This window comes from Drosophila nasuta, chromosome 3 (genome assembly GCF_023558535.2).
Source record: "Drosophila nasuta strain 15112-1781.00 chromosome 3, ASM2355853v1, whole genome shotgun sequence".
Lineage (NCBI taxonomy): Eukaryota > Metazoa > Arthropoda > Insecta > Diptera > Drosophilidae > Drosophila > Drosophila nasuta.
This window is the reverse complement of record NC_083457.1, coordinates 9,711,193-9,728,366: the sequence shown is the minus strand read 5'-3', so window position 1 is coordinate 9,728,366 and position 17,174 is coordinate 9,711,193. Positions and strand designations below refer to the sequence as shown.

The following is a 17,174-nucleotide window of genomic DNA, read 5'->3' as shown; positions in this document are numbered from 1 at the left end:
TTAGGTATAGTAATAAGACCCTTTACATTATTAGAATTGTCAAAATCGATATCATCAATGTAGTCATGGCCAACTGTTCACCCATTCATATGCGGAGTTTTCATTATGTTATGAACCTATCAACAGAAACAAATAGATACCGAATTTGTGAACATGCTTAAATAGAAATTCATCCAGGATGAGTTTAATGCATAGAATTGTTGATCGAAGTTTGTCTTTTTGTGCTCACCAACCAAAGAATAAAAGTGTGTGCGAATAGGAAATGTATGTATGTATGTATGTATCAGGCATAAGACGCCAACTCCGTCCCTAAAAAATGTATGCATATATTCTACATCAGAGTCAACAGTCGAGACAATATAGCCATGGCCGTATGAACACCTACTTACTAAAAGACTGATAATTAAATAAGATCCATGATTACATCAATTAATAAACAACATACAATTATTATGCTTGCATTATTTATATTTTATTAATTTAAAATTATGTTTGTTTAGTGGTTTCACTAGATACTTCAACCATGGCGATTGATCCTGTTTGCGCGTTGGCGTAGACGCCTATTAACTGCAGCGTTGCGCCTTCTTCGGATCGCGGCTGTACGAGCTCTAGACTTACGAAGCTCATTTCTCAATCGGCGACGTTCGGCTCTCAAGCGCCTAATTCTTTCGCGAAGTCTTTCGGCTTCCTCTGAATCGGTAGTAGTGCTGGAGCTGCTGTCGGAAGGAGTAGTTGTGGAAGTAGTCGATGATGGGCTGCTGGAAGGACTAGTCGAAGTAGTTGTTGATGGACTGGTGGAAGTACTGGTGGAAGGACTAGTAGAAGTACTAGTGGTAGGACTAGTGGAAGTACTAGTAGTTGGACTGGTGGAAGGACTAGTAGAAGTACTAGTGGTAGGACTAGTGGAAGGACTAGTCGTTGGACTGGTGGAAGGACTTGATGTTGGAGTTGTAGAAGCACTGGCTGCCGGGGTTGTTGTGGAGGCGGTAGGCGTTGAGGCGCATCTAGCAATGATCGGGCCGCTGACGAGAGCAAAAACTAAAACGAAGGCAAAGCGCATTGTTAAGCTTCTTAATAATTGGATTGAAGAAGTTGGCAGACTTATATAGCAAAATTTGGCGTTTTTTTAAATGAAAGATGTCACGATAATCACCATTAAACCTATTGTGTTCTATATAATGAAATTGTTTACTTAGTGCTTACTTAGAGAAGTACTAAAATGGCAAATGGAAATCTTTTGTGTGATGTTATGTTTTGTCTGTGGTGAAATGTGGATTTGTTTTGGGTGGCTTTAAGTTGTTTTGAAAGCAATTATTTGAAAACATATATTGCGCATGCTAGGAATTTTCCATAATTAAGAGAAAACTACATTTTAAAGTAGTTACTGAGTTTTAAATAACTATACACTTTATATGAAACATGAAGTCCGCCGTATTCAGGTACTCGTAAGATCGTAGAAATGTTTATCAAGGATTAACGGATTTTATAAGCTTGTCGAAATTTATCATTTTTTTTTAGATTTGCTGACGGCACTTCGGCCCACGCTAAAACAGAGAATAGCAAAGATATTTTTGGCACAACAATTATGACTTCTGAAAATGTGGTTGCAATCGGATAAAAACTTAAAAGTTATTGAAGAAATAATTGCCAATGAAGCCATTAATTAAGTTGGTTGAAAATCTGGTATATTAGAACATCTATGGTAAAGTTTTGTATATTTTTGGAAGACCAATTCTGTATATTTCAAAGATAATATAACCTATGCACTATTAAAATTTAATTGAATATTGAATATAACGGATATCTCATGGTCAGCTCATTTGCCTGTTGCTTACTTAACATTATAATTAAGATCGCACTTCTGGTAAACTAAGTTTTATATTCACATGTACTCTTAAAAGACTCCTCCAATGATGTAATATATTTATCGGCAGATAGTCATAATATTATGTAGATCGGTATAGCAATTGATTAAAAACAACAATAATTATGCTTGCATTATTAGTATATTTTATTAATATAATTTCATCTATATTGACTGCCCTTACTGAATCCCTCATCCACGGCGATTGCCGCAGCATTGCGCCTTCTTCAGATCGCGGCTGCACGAGCTCTTGATTTGCGTCATGCGGCGACGCTGAGCTTTCGGACGATCAAGTATTTCCCTTAGGCGAAGTCTTTCGACTTCCGCTAAATCGTTTGTGTTACTGGAGTTTTTTTTTAGTTTTTCAAATAATTAGCTTATTTATTAAGTATCGAACCAGCAGGAAGAAAATAATACTATAACAACACAGGTAAAAAATGTATTTATTTGGGCCAAACCTCAAATTAGCTTAAGGAGTTTATGTGAAGTTTACGATTGGGTGAACGCTTTGGCGAAACCTTGACGCTTCAATCGCATCAACAGTCTAGCTGGTAGGAGTCTCCTAGCAAGTCTGCTTCTATGGGTTAGCAACCTGTCGCTATATCAGCTTGTGTGTCTGCCAATCTGCTCCTCTACAGAATGTATTTTCAGATCGCGGTGTAGGGTGGATCCTCTCACGTACAAAGGGCAGTTTGACTTTTGTCGTAACACCCTATTCTGCAGTACTTGGATGTGATTGTAGTTTGAATTGGCAGCAATCCCCCAAATCTGCAATCTATATATCCAAATTGGCACTATGGAATGTACGTATACTGCTCTCTTTGCTCGAAGAGACATTTTGCTTCTTTTGTTGAGTAGCCAGCGCAATTTCTGCAGCCTTTGGCCACAGTTCTTGGTGACAGCTTTTAAGTGTGGCGCAAAAGTGAGTCTCTTGTCTAGAACGATACCAAGATATTTGGCAGAAGTAGGTTGTTCCAGTGTCACGCCTTCGAAGTGAATAGCTGGAGTGGTGGAGATTAATCTTTTCAGAGTAAAACATGGGTTTACTGTTTTTGTGGAATTGACCTTCAGTTTCCACCTTCTGCACCAAGCTGCCAAGCTATCCAGGTATCCTTGGAGTCCGTTTGCAGCTTCTACTCGGCTTGAAGAGTTGTATAATACAGCAATGTCGTCCGCATAAGTTGCAATGAGAGCCTTGGAGGGATCTTCCATATATGCACCCATTGGGATGGGTAGGTCATAGGTGAATAAAGAGAACAGCAGTGGTCCTAGAACACTACCCTGCGGGACTCCAGCTCTCATGTGGCATGTTGTAGAAAATGAGTCTCTAACTTGACCTTGAATTCGCGTCTATCCATATACGATTTTAAGATTCCATAGAATGGAGCAGGTAGCAGCATTTTTATTTTACACAGAAGGCCATCGTGCTATACTCTGTCGAAGGCTTGTTGCATATAAAGACTGCGTTGCAGTACTCTAGGTCGTCAAACGCTTGTAGGATATGTTTTGCCAGCCTGTGAATTTGTTCCACTGTACTGTGCCCTTCGCGAAAACCAAACTGGTGCTCCGGCCAGATGTGACGCTCTCTCATGACATCATGGAGTCTATTGGCAATAAGTCGTTGAAATACCTTCGATAACGATGGGAGCAGGCTTATTGACCGATAGGATTCTGTTTCAGCTTCAGGTTTGCGTGGTTTATGAATCATCACAATCGTAGCCATCTTCCACTGCTTTGGAAACACCTGCACTCTTAGCATGGCACTGAAAATGTTTGCAATAGAGAGGATAGCCTTCATTGGCAAAACCTTCAACGTGCGATGGCATATCCTATCTATGCCAGGTGCTTATTTGGTATTTAACGATTTGATGACGTCACATATCTCTTCAGTTTTCAATGGCTTAATGGGAAGTGACAGAGCCGTCTGTAGATGGTGTTGCGTGATCCTGACCTGTTCCGTTGAAGCTGCATGAAGCTGTTTGGCTTCCCTTGTGAGGCTAACTCAAGGTGATCTGAATTATGGTCCCAGCTATGTTTTATATTTATCTGGGTGAGTTGTATGTGTCACCCCACATCCAGTGTCTAGCATTCCAGTCTCCGCCAATTAGATATCGTTGACCGCTAGTATGAAGTATGTCAATGAAGTCTCTTTCTTCAAGTCTATTTCTCGGAGGGCAATTTTTAGCACTAACCTCCATATCTCCTAGTAGCAACTATAATTGTTGATATTTGAGTAGTAAGTGTCTCGATGCCTTGTAGGAGGGATAGAAAGCATATGCAAAGATTTTAACTGTCTGTCCTCGGTTGAGCCTAATTTCAGACAACAGAATGATGTCAATGTTATTGCTGTGCGAAAAGGGTTCAACCTCTTTGGCTTTTCCAGCTATGCCGTTCACATTCCAAATAAGAATCTTTAGTGGATTCATTGTGATTCTGGAACGTTAAACTGGAGCTAGGAGTTACCTTTGACGAATCGTATTGGCCATGTCAAGCACCATTTTTTCCAGTCTTTCCAGGCGATCGTTGTCTTGTTTGCGTTGCTGTTCTTGCTCCTGTTTCTGCTGCTGTAGCCATAGAAAGAATTGCTGCTGTTGCTGTTGTTGCTGCCAATTTTGAAATTGTAGCTGCTGCTGCTGTAACAGTGTCTGAACAGTGTAAGCTGGCTCGCTCACAGCTTGTTGTTGCAGTATTTGTTGCGTTTGGAGATTATGGAGTCGACGCAGAGCAGGTCCGTCATTACTTCTAGTAACTGCAGCATAAGAGAGACCACCGCTGGAAGCGCCAGGCTGTGATTGGCGTATGGTTGGGTGATGTTGTTGCGTCGCTTGACGCTTAGATCTTGTGCTAGGGCGAGCCTGTTGCAGCTTGGGATAATGCTCGAGAGGCCTAACGTTCGTCCGACACGTCGGCTTTGCATTATTCTGGCCCTTAGCAGGTACAGTTGAACGACGCAGAAACTTCTGGAATCATTGACAGCCCTTGTAGCTGGCCATATGACTTCCTGAGCAGTGATAGCAAGTAGGTAAAGCATCTTGGGAGTGATGGTTTTCTCCACATCTGGCACAGTTTGGATGACGGCGACAGTCTTTGGCAATGTGCCCATACTCCTGGCATCTTAAGCATTGCGCTATTTCGGATGATTTACGCATCCTTTCGATTCTCACTTTTTGGCGGCAAAGAGTGTTAAATTTGTGAATATCATTAATGTTAGCACAAGGGTTAACATTAATGGAGAAGATATTGAGTTTGCCATTAGTATTTGTCGTTGATTTTGGGTTGTGGATTTGTAGCACTTCGTAGCCAAGAGTTTTGAAGTTCTCCGTAATGTCGCTGTTTAACGTGCTATGGTGCAGGCTTTTTACAACGATTCTATACGGCTTGTCTGTTTTCATTTGGTAGATATGAAATTCCAAGCCAACGTTATCCATATGGTCCACAATGGCTCTGTAGGTATTACTGTCTTTGGGAGATATTCTTATCGCCTTGATTGACCTTAACGATAGCTTTGTCTCTATTAGCAACCTCATCTATGAGTTCAAATAGGTCACTAAGGCTATTTGTGTGCACTACTATTTGTGGTGGCTTTGGCTCTACGTCCAGAAGCAGCCTCATCATTGTCATTATTGATAACTGCTGCGTTGTTCACTGTGACATTAGTATAACCTACAGTTGTTTCATCAGCATCATCAGTTTCCTCATCCATGTCCAACAGAACGAACATGTTGCTTGCCTGAGATCGATTGCTCGATGAACTTGATGCCGAAGTGCTTGAAGAACTGGATGTAGAGGTGCTCGATGAGGAGGCGATACCATCCGTTGTGGCGCATCGATTAGACTGCTAATGTAGCAATGCAAATAGAATAATTTGTTTGCTATTTAAGTGCTAAAGTGCTAAAATGGCGAAAATCTATTGTGTTTTTGTATTTGTGTTGAAGTGTGGATTTTTTGTGCGTAGCTTAAATATTTTTAGAAAGCAAATATGTATTTTAATTCATATGTTGCGCATGTTGCGAATATTCCTCAATTAAAAGAGGACTAATTAATTATAATTAATTATACATTAAGAGTGAAACTTGAAGCATCTCCGTATTTAGGTATATTAATAAGACCCTTTACATTATTAGAATTGTCAAAATCGATATGATAAGACATCTCGGATCACATAAAGCATATCTATCCATTATCATTAGCTAAGTCAATGTAGTCATGGCCAACTGTTCGTCCCTTTATATGCGGATATTTACATGGTTAAATAGAAATTCATCCAGGATGAGTTTATTTCAGATATTTAATATCATATCACATACATAGATATGCTGGCCGAAGTTTTTCTAATTATACTCACCAACCAAAGGATAAAAGGGTACTATAAGTGTGTGCGAACAGGAAATGTATGTATGTATGTATCAGGCATAAGACGCCAACTCCGTCCCTAAAAAATGTATGCATATATTCTACATCAGAGTCAACAGTCGAGACAATATAGCCATGACCGTATGAACACCTACTTACTAAAAGACTGATAATTAAATAAGATCCATGATTACATCAGTTAATAAACAACATACAATTATTATGCTTGCATTATTTATATTTTATTAATTTAAAATTAAGTTTATTGAGTGGTTTCACTGGATCCTTCAACCACGGCGATTGGCCCTATTTGCGCGTTGGCGTTGACGCCTATTAGCCGCAGCGTTGCGCCTTCTTCGGAGCGCGGCTGCACGAGCTCTAGATCTACGAAGCTCTTTTCTCATGCGGCGACGATCAGCTCTCAGGCGTTTAAGCAATTTACGAAGTCTTTTCTCTTCCTCTGCGACAGTTGAGGTGCTAGAAGAAGAAGAAGAAGAAGTACTGGCTGCGGTGGTGGCAGTAGTGGGGGCCGCAGTAGTGGTAGTAGTGGTCGTATCACTACTGGAAGAAGTGGATGACGGTGAGGTTGATGAAGTGGATGGCGTAGAGGTTGAAGAGCTGGATGCCGGAGTGCTTGAAGAACTGGCTGCCGGGGTGGTTGAAGAACTGGCTGCCGGGGTGGTTGAAGAACTGGATGTCGGAGTAGTTGAAGAGGATGCCGGAGCTGTGGTGCATCTAGCAACGATCGGGCCGCTGATGAGAGCAAAAACTAAAACGAAGGTAAAGCGCATTGTGATGTTTCTGTATGATTAGACTACGAAAGTTGGCAGACTTATATACCAAAATTCAATGCTCATCAACAAGAAAGATGTCACTATAACCAGTTGTTTCAATACTGAGTTGTTGATCTTCTTACAAAATCGCCTTGACAGAATACAATAATTTATGTGCTATTTACTGAAATTGTTTACTCAGCGGAGAAGTGCTAAAATGGCGGAAATCTATTGTGTTTCTATGTTTGTGTTAAAGTATGGATTTGCTTTGCGTGGCTTCATTATTTTTTAGAAAGCAAATATTTTAAAACATATGTTGCGAATGCTATGAAAATTCCGCAATTAAAAGAGGACCATTTTAAAAGTAGGTGCTGAGTAAATAATAAATTATACACTTTGAAAAAAAATACACGATTATTGTGCCTGAAAAATTTATATTTTATTAATTTAAAACTATCTACATATATTGAATACATATATATTCACTGAATCCTTCAACCGCGGCGATTGATCCTACCTCTGCGTTGGCGCCTATTAGCCGCAGCATTGCGTCTTCTTCGGATCGCGGCTGCACGAGCTCTTGATTTGCGAAGCTCGTTTCTCATGCGGCGACGTTGGGCTTTCAGACGATTAAGTATTTCCAATAGGCGAAGTCTTTCGACTTCCGCTGAATCATTTGTGGTACTGGAACTGGTATCGGAAGAAGAAGTATTTGTAGATGGGGTGGTAGAAGGACTGGAGGAAGTACTGGTGGAAGAACTAGCTGCTGGGGTGCTTGACGATGTTGAGCTTCCTGTTGAGCTGCCGGTAGTACCCGTTGAGCTGCCTGTTGAGCTATCGGTTGTACCTGTCGAGCTGCCAGTAGTACCCGTTGAGCTTCCTGTTGAACTACCGGTGGTACCCGTTGAGCTTCCGGTAGTACCAGTCGAGCTGCCGGTAGTACCTGTTGAGCTGCCGGTAGTACCTGTTGTGCTGCCAGTAGAACCCGTTGAGCCTGTTGAGCCGCCGGTGGTATCAGTTGAGCCCCCGGTAGTATCTGTTGAGGCGCATCTAACGAAGATCGGGCTGCTGATAAGCGCAAAAACGAAAACGAAGGCAAAGCGCATTGTTAATCTGTTTAATAATTAGATTGAGAAAGTTGGCAGGCTTATATAGGAAAATTCGATGCTCACCAAAAGAAAAGATGTCTCTCTAACCAGTTGTTTCAATAGAGATTTGTTGATCTATCGAAAAAATCACAGAGATATAATACAATAGGATTGGTTTCGCGTGTCTTCAATTTATTTACAAAGTAAATATTTGAAAACATATGTTTCGAATTTAGGAATATTTTGTAATTAAAATAAGACCAAATTTTCAAGTAAGTGTTGAGTTATTAGTATTCAGATACTCGTAAGCTCCCGTCAATATACATACGTATACGTAGATTAGATGCGACTCTAATCGAAGGCAGGTGATCGTTTTTTGGGTTCATATATAATATATATATATTTACGCTAGTTATCCCAGGACGACCTGTGAAATCCATGATCACAACATCCTTACAGGGATGCCCACATGTTTAATATACGGTCAATCAAATCAATAGGCACAATAGGTATATAGATTTGGGAAGATCAAAAGTCAAGGGTCTAAAAATGCAGTAGTATTTTCGGTATATTTTAGTCACAACACCACCTCTTCACTATTTTGCTTTTATTGAAATTGGCAATCAGCTAAGACCCGATGGCAGTAGACGTAATTTACCATACAGAAGTATTTGTTTGCTCTTTCGATTTTTGTCGATTTTCGACTGCGGAAGTGGGCATGGTAAAAATTAGAAACAAACTTGATCTGCATTCAAAAATAACAAGGAACTTTCGAAATAAATTATAGCTCTATATCTTATACAGGTTTGCACGAGTTTTGAGTTATCGGTTTGGTATCGGAACGTTTCATTTCTCATCATTTCTTGCCGCTGAAACAGCTGATTTGTGTTTTGGTCAGAAGCAAACAACGCAAAAAAATGCCCTTTTACTCTTCTTCTACCATGGTGATTTGTGCTCCATATGCTGGAGCACCAACTTCCTCGACCATCTTAAAAAGCCCGCTCGCCACGTCCTCCTCCATGGCTGTCACCGATTGCTGGGAGTAAGGACCCCCGCTCGTAGCCCTGACCTCTGCCTTATTTTGGGCAATTTTCTTGTGAATATTGGCCTTCCAATCGCAACAAACCTGGAATATATTATTACAATATATTAGTTTGACATAATTCTGAGGATATTCATACCTTTTTCCATCCCGCAACATCTTTAATTGGAGGACCAATTGCGTTTAAGGCACCGGCAAGCTCGCTCCACTTAGCTTATGCAGCCACATGATCGCCTTTGGCGAATCCACGCGCCAGACTTTCGTTAGCCTGCATAAAATTAAGAATAATTTCATCCTGCAATGTTGATTTGTGTTCTCCCCTGCAAACAATAACATATATGTATTAGTAATTTTGTTAAAATAAACTTTTTTATTCACATTTTTAAAAAGCAGTTGAACGGAAATCAGAGTTGAACGGGAATCAGATGTTTCCCACAAAAAAAGGGGATGCCACCTTTTTAATGGATTTCATTCCGGTGATTTCAAGAATTTTTTATACCCGTTACCCATAGGGTAGAAGGGTATTATAACTTTGTGTCGGCAGGAAATGTATGTAACAGGTAGAAGGAGGCATCTCCGACCCTATAAAGTATATATATTCTTGATCAGAGTCAACAGCCGAGACGATATAGCCATGTCCGTCTGTCCGTCCGTCCGTCCGTCCGTATGAACACCTAGATCTCAGAGACTATAAGAGATAGAGCTATAATTTTTTTTCGACAGCATTTGTTATGTTTGCACGCAGATCAAGTTTGTTTCAAATTTTTGCCACGCCCACTCCCGCCCCCACAAATCAAAAAAATCGAATAATAAGTGTAATTTTAAAGCTAGAGCTACGAATTTTGGTATATACAATAATTACTGTAGTAGTTATGATTCCTGAAAATTTGGTTGCGATTTGATCAAAATTATGCAAGTTATTAAAGAAATACTTTTGTAAAAAAACGCCTACTTACTAGGGGTCTGAGTTGCTTTGGCCGACAAGCTGGCACATTGTGCCGTTTATGGTATATTTTGAATGGTGTACTATATCGATATACCAAACACACCATTTGGTATATTTTTAGTATTTTTTAGTATTTTCGGTATATTTTGAAAATGATACCGCAATATTTTGCCTTTATTAAAAATGGGTAGCGGGTATCTCACAGTCGAGCACACTCGACTGTAACTTTCTTACTTTTTTTTTTTATAATATTTTAGCACTTAAGTAATTAAATTAAAAAAAATAATTTTTATAAAACATATTTTACTTAACTTCAACAAATTTAATGCCATACGTTTCATTATACAAGTATTTTTAACTTTCTTTTTCATTCCATCAAAAGTATGGCAAGGATGAAAGTGAAAACGGGAGCACCAATTTTTTCGTTTTCGTTTTCAAAACGAAAACCAAAAGTGAATACTGGAACATGCCTGATAGTCTCCGTTTTTATACGGACTAACATGGCTGACTTAGGCGTTGACGCTGATTATTAATATATATACTTTATGGGGTCTCCTTCTGCCTGTTACATACATTTCCCGCCGGCACAAAGTTATAATACTTTTGTATGCTAGTAGTCAGTATATAAGTATGATTATTATGTTTGCAATATTTATATTTTATTAATTTGAAATTATCTAAATTGAGACTCTTCACTGGATACTTCAACCACGGCGATTGATCCTGTTTGCGCGTTGGCGTAGACGCCTATTAACTGCAGCGTTGCGCCTTCTTCGGATCGCGGCTGTACGAGCTCTTGATCTACGAAGCTCATTTCTCAATCGGCGACGTTCGGCTCTCAAGCGCCTAATTCTTTCGCGAAGTCTTTCGGCTTCCTCCGAATCGGTAGTGGTGCTGGAGCTGCTGTCGGAAGGAGTAGTTGTGGAAGTAGTCGATGATGGGCTGCTGGAAGGACTAGTCGAAGAGGTTGTTGATGGACTGGTGGACGAACTTGCTGCCGGGGTGCCTGACGACGTAGATGTTGAGCTTCCAGTAGTACCCGTGGAGCTGCCGGTAGTACCCGTTGTGCTGCCTGTTGAGCTACCGGTAGTACCCGTTGTGCTGCCTGTTGAGCTACCGGTAGTACCTGTTGTGCTGCCTGTTGAGCTACCGGTAGTACCCGTTGTGCTGCCTGTAGTACCTGTTGTGCTGCCAGTAGTACCCGTTGTGCTGCCGGTAGTACCCGTTGTGCCGGTAGTATCCGCTGCGGCGCATCTAGCAACGATTGGGCCGCTGATGAGAGCAAAAACTAAAACGAAGGCAAAGCGCATTGTTAAGCTTCTTAATAATTGAATTGAAGAAGTTGGCAGACTTATATAGCAAAATTTGGCGCTCTTGAAAAAGAAAGATGTCACGATAACCAGCTGTTTCAATAGAGATTTACTGATCTATTGAAAAATCAAAGGGAAATATAACAACTTGTGTTCTATATAATGAAAATGTTTACTCAGTGGAGATGAGTTCAACTGGCGGAAGCCTTCAGTGCTTTTGTTTTTGGTTGAATTATAAATTTGCTTTGAGTGTACCCAATTTATTTGCAAAGTAAATAATTTGAAACATACATACGTTTCGCATGTTAGGAATATTCCGTAATTAAAATAAAACAACATTTTTGGATACATGGGTGCTGAGTTAGTAATTAATTCAAATTTACTTTTTATTAAACTCGTAAGCTCCCAACAATGATTAGTAAGGAGGAAAGTCCGCAATACATACATCATATGTATACGTAGAGTACATGCATTACCAATCTTACGGTAGACGATCGATTTTTAGGTCAAACAGTACCCTTGGCGTAAGATATCCAAGCCTCTTCAACCCGCATCGAGGATTTTAAGATTCAAGACGACAACACCCCCAAAGAGACGGCAAGGTGCAGGTGGCCGAGGACATCAGTCTTCATTAAACGTTGAATCCATAATAGACACTTCTCCGATCTTTTGAAGAGCGAAGGTCTTAGACAGGATCGGAAAATTAGAGTAGTTTGGATAGTAGATAGATTTAGATAGATAAAAAAGTTAAGCGTCTAGTACACTCGAAGTGACTGCAGCTTTCTACTTGTTTTACATAATATTCTTTACGGCCCTTATATTATTAAATATTTTCACACATTAGATCGCCATTACATTGGACCCCCATGAGAGTCTAGTTTCCCTTGTTTTTATGACGTATGTATATGGCTACGTATGTATATATAGTATATAATACTACAAAGCATTATTAGCATTTTATTCAAATCAAATCTCCAAAGTTTTTTTTCGCACATTGAATTGAGAAAGTTGGCAGACTTATATAGCAAAATTCGATGCTCAATAAGAGAACGATCCTACTATAACCAGCTGTTTCAATAGAGATTTGTTGATTTATTAAAAAAATCACAGGGACATAGATTAATAACGTGTGTTCTATATAATGAAATTGTTTACTTAGTGCCTACTTAGTGAAGTGCTTAAATGGCAAATGGAAATCTTTTGTGTGATGTTATGTTTTGTCTGTGCTGAAACGTGGATTTGTTTTGGGTGGTTTTAATTTTTGTAGAAAGCAAATATTTGAAAACATATGTTGCGCATGCTAGGAATATTCCATAATTAAGAGAAAACTAAATTTTAAAGTAGATACTGAGCTTTAATTAGCTATACACTTTATATGAAACATGAAGCATGCCGTATTCGGGTCCTCGTATGATCGTAGAAATGTTGAGCAAAGATTAAAAGATTTTATAAGCTTGGCAAAATTTATCATGTTTGATTTAGATTTATTTCGATTTTTTAGAGAATGGTAAACATATTTTTGGCACAACAATTATGACTATGTTACTAACCTTATGATTTCTAAAAATGAGGTTGCAAACGGATAAAAACTTAGAAGTTATTGAAGAAATAATTGACAATGAAGCCATTAATTAAGTTGGTTGAAAATTTGGTATATTTGAACATCTATGGTAAATTTTTGTATATTTTTTGGTATACCAATTTGGTATATTTAAAAGATAATATAACCTATGCACTATTAAAATTTAATTGAATATTGATAGCGGATATCTCATGGTCAGCTCATTTGCCTGTTACTTACTTAGTCAGCCAATTTTTATTAACATAGCAACAACATTATAATTAAGATCGCACTTCAGGTTAACTAAGTTTTACATTTATATGTACTCTTAAAATATGGAAGAGTCAAATATATTGCATATTAATCGGCAGATTGCCATAATATTATGTAGATCGGTGTAGCAATTGATTAAAAACAACAATAATTATGCTTGCATTATAAATATATTTTATTAATATAATATTATCTATATTGAGCGCCCTTACTGAATCCCTTATCCACGGCGATTGATCCTACCTCTGCGTTGGCGTTGGCGCCTATTAGCCGCAGCATTGCGTCTTCTTCGGATCGCGGCTGCACGAGCTCTTGATTTGCGGAGCTCGTTTCTCATGCGGCGACGCTGAGCTTTCAGACGATTAAGTATTTCCAATAGGCGAAGTCTTTCGACTTCCGCTGAATCGTTTGTGGTACTGGAACTGGTATCGGAAGAAGAAGTATTTGTGGATGGGGTGGTAGAAGGACTGGAGGAAGTACTGGTGGAAGAACTAGCTGCTGGGGTGCTTGACGATGTGGATGTTGAGCTGCCTGCTGGGGTCGATGTTGAGCTACCGGTAGTGCCCGTTGAGCTTCCAGTAGTACCCGTTGAGCTGCCTGTTGAGCTACCGGTAGTACCCGTTGAGCTGCCTGTTGAGCTACCGGTAGTGCCCGTAGAGCTGCCGGTAGTACCCGTTGTGCTGCCTGTAGTTCCCGTTGTGCTGCCTGTAGTACCCGTTGTGCTGCCTGTAGTACCCGTTGTGCTGCCGGTAGAGCCCGTTGAGCCGGTTGTGCCCCCAGTAGTATCCGTTGAGGCGCATCTAACAAAGATTGGGCCGCTGATAAGCGCAAAAACGAAAACGAAGGCAAAACGCATTGTTACGCTGTTTAATAATTGTATAGTATTGAGGAAGTTGGCAGACTTATATAGCAAAATTCGATGATCATCAAAAAGAAAGATGTCTCTATAACCAGCTGTTTCAATAGAGATTTGTTGATCTATTAAAAAAATCACAGAGACATAATACAATAGGATTGGTTTCGCGTGTCTTCAATTTATTTACATTTTGAAACATATGTTGCGCATATTAGGAATAGTCCGTAATTAAAATAATACTATAATTTTAGGTAAGAGTTTAGTTATTTGGTAATTACACACTTTTAATGAAACGTGAAGCAACGCCATGTTCTGGTACTCGTAAGCTCATACAAAGCTTATGGTGTGCGTTGAATTCATACAACTCCAATCTTTTGGCAGACAAGCCTTGTTTCATCTCGAGTAGTACCCTCGGCAGCAAGGTTGTGCGATCCATGACGACAACACCCCCAAAAGAACGTCAAGATACGGGTGGCCGAGGCCAACAGTCTTTATAAAACGGTCAATCCAAGCATACATAGGTACTTCTTCCAATCTGTTGAGCTCTTGGATATGATCGGAATATTGGAGTATTAAATATCAACGGATTTAGAAAAACTTATGTAAATTGAAAGCATCTAATACGCTCACAATGACAGCGTTCTTCATGTTTTAATTTTACAGAACATACATGGAAAGCAATAATAAATAATAATAAACACTGCTATATTTCATATCAATCATCATCTAAGATTTTATCACGTATATGTACTACCTACATACAAATGTAGCAATATAAAACCTCAGGCCAATGTAGACAGAAATTGAAAAAAAAAATGGAGATCTGTATAGATGCACAGATTCTATATTAGTATAAATTCATTATTAACATTTTATTCAAATCAATTTGTTTATTTTGTGTGCTCTGTGTGTCGGTCGTTCAACTGCAACGAACGATCCACTTCAGGAGGTTGCTGAACCCTTCCATATATACGCAGGACTGCGAACGTATTTGAACATTTTAAAATGGGGCTGGTATAGGGCCTTTGAATAAATTATGGTGATTCTGTTAGAGAAACTACTACAGAAAGGTACTTTTGATTTAGGAATAGGGTAGAAGTGAATTTTAAATTTGTGCCTTTAGAAAATGTATGAATCAGTCAGAATGAGGCATCTTCGGCCGAATAAAGTATATACATTTTAGATCAGCACCAACAAAAGATATAAAAAGCCAAGTCCGTATGTCCATTTCTTCGTATCCATTCTAATGAAAACAAGATTTCACAGACTATAATAGATAAAACAATCATTTTTCGACAGCACTTGTTTTTTCTGACAGAAGATAAAGTTTGTTTTTAGATTTTGGACAAGTGAAAAAGATCGAATATATAGCGGAATAAAATACTAACAAATATAAGTATATCGATATATCAAATAAAGTCTTCGGTATATTTAATTAATTCTTCGGTATTTTAATTATTTATATTATAATAATACCTCACTGTTTTACCTTTATTGACAATAGAAAGCGGGCATCGTGCAGTCAAGCACGAGTGTAGCTTTCTTACTTGTTATTCGTTGCTTTGCTATCAGGAATTGGTTACTCATCTGTAGCGTTCTTAAAAACATATGAAATTGTCGAAAATCTAACAAATGAATATAATTCACCTTACAAACCTCAGGAGATATACCGATTCTTTATGAATTTATAATAAAACCATGTAGTAATTACTATTAACATCATTTTATTGAACTCAATTTACATATCTTGACTCTTAAACAAAGAGATTCTAGTTTAAAGTCTAGGCCAATAAACCACGATTAAGACGATTGTTTACAACCACGCCAATGTGAAGGCGGCCGGCGAGTAGACGACGTTTTTCTGCATTGCGTTCTTTCACGAGCTCGAGGATTTTCAAAAGCTGGAGTCTTTCAGCTTCTGTAGATTCAGTGGTGTCTGGGGAGCTGCTGTCAGAGGAACTAGTGTCAGAGGAACTGGTATCTGAGGAACTGGTGTCGGAAGATGTGGAGTCCGAAGGAGTAGAGTCCGAGGAAGTGGAGTCCGAAGGAGTAGAGTCTGAAGAAGTGGTGTCTGAAGAAGTCGAGCCAGTGCTAGGATCTGCTGATGAGGTCGCGGAAGTATCTGAAGAGGCGGTGTCAGCGCATCTAACAACAACCAGGCAGCTGACAAGAGCGATCACTAAAGTCAATGTAAAATGCATTGTTAAGCTTCTTAATGATTTGATTGCGAAAGTTACAAGCCTTTTATAGCAAAATAGTGTTGTCTTGTATGTACATTAAAAAATTGAATTGTTGGTAAATAAAATCAGTTGTATCAATAAGACGTTATATTTGAATTTATGTAATACTACATGCCTGTAGAAAATTTGTACGAAATTAAAAGCAAATATTTAAATGTGTTTAATTTAACTGAAGTGTTGTTAGCTAGTGGAAAATTTCTATTATTGTGCAAGCGATTATCTTATTTGCATACATGAATTTATTTTGAAAACAGCAGAAAACGTTCAATTGTATTACTAATTGCAATTAAGAAGATATCACAGAATCTGAGAGAAAGGATTTACTTTAGATGTTGGTGTTCAAAATCCTTGAGGCGCATCTAACAACGATCGGCTCGCTGGCGAGAGTAAAGACTAAATCGAAGGCAAAACGCATTGCGAAATTTCTTAATGATTAGACTGAGAGAGTTGTCCGTCTCTTATAGCAATTTCAATGATTGTCTAAATTTCTAGCAATTTCATTGATTGTCTAAATTTTCCACGTCACAAGTGTTATGTATTAAAATCAGTTGTTTCAATATATTTTCTGTTCGGCTCTGATGTTTATACCCGCTACCCATAGGGTAGAAGGGAATTATAACTTTGTGCCGACAGGAAATGTATGTAACAGGTAGAAGGAGGCATCTCCGACCCTATAAAGTATATATATTCTTGATCAGCGTCAACAGCCGAGACGATCTAGCCATGTCCGTCTGTCTGTCTGTCCGTCTGTCCGTCTGTGTGTCTGTCCGTCCGTCCGTATGAACACCTAGATCTCAGAGACTACGAGAGATAGAGCTATAATTTTTTTTCGACAGCATTTGTTATGTTTGCACGCAGATCAAGTTTG

General features: G+C 39.0%; 4 protein-coding genes across 4 annotated transcripts; all 4 read right to left on the bottom strand.

Moving 5' to 3' along the window:
• Positions 1-6,445: 6,445 nt before the first annotated feature.
• LOC132793537 (sericin-1-like) lies at positions 6,446-8,096 on the bottom strand. The gene is made up of 2 exons (XM_060803507.1): positions 7,682-8,096; positions 6,446-6,722 (listed from the first exon to the last, which is right to left on the bottom strand). The coding sequence occupies exons 1-2, from the start codon at positions 8,094-8,096 to the stop codon at positions 6,505-6,507; spliced, it is 633 nt and encodes a 210-aa protein (XP_060659490.1). The 3' UTR covers positions 6,446-6,504.
• Positions 8,097-10,716: 2,620 nt separating this feature from the next.
• On the bottom strand, positions 10,717-11,376 carry LOC132792396 (period circadian protein-like). The gene has a single exon (XM_060801753.1). It carries the CDS (start codon positions 11,374-11,376, stop codon positions 10,771-10,773), a length of 606 nt encoding a protein of 201 aa, XP_060657736.1. The 3' UTR covers positions 10,717-10,770.
• Positions 11,377-13,430: 2,054 nt separating this feature from the next.
• Positions 13,431-14,066, bottom strand: LOC132793532 (period circadian protein-like). Its single transcript, XM_060803499.1, has one exon. The coding sequence runs from the start codon at positions 14,064-14,066 to the stop codon at positions 13,431-13,433; it is 636 nt and encodes a 211-aa protein (XP_060659482.1).
• Positions 14,067-15,847: 1,781 nt separating this feature from the next.
• Positions 15,848-16,267, bottom strand: LOC132793530 (osteocalcin 2-like). The gene has a single exon (XM_060803496.1). It carries the CDS (start codon positions 16,265-16,267, stop codon positions 15,848-15,850), a length of 420 nt encoding a protein of 139 aa, XP_060659479.1.
• Positions 16,268-17,174: the final 907 nt, after the last annotated feature.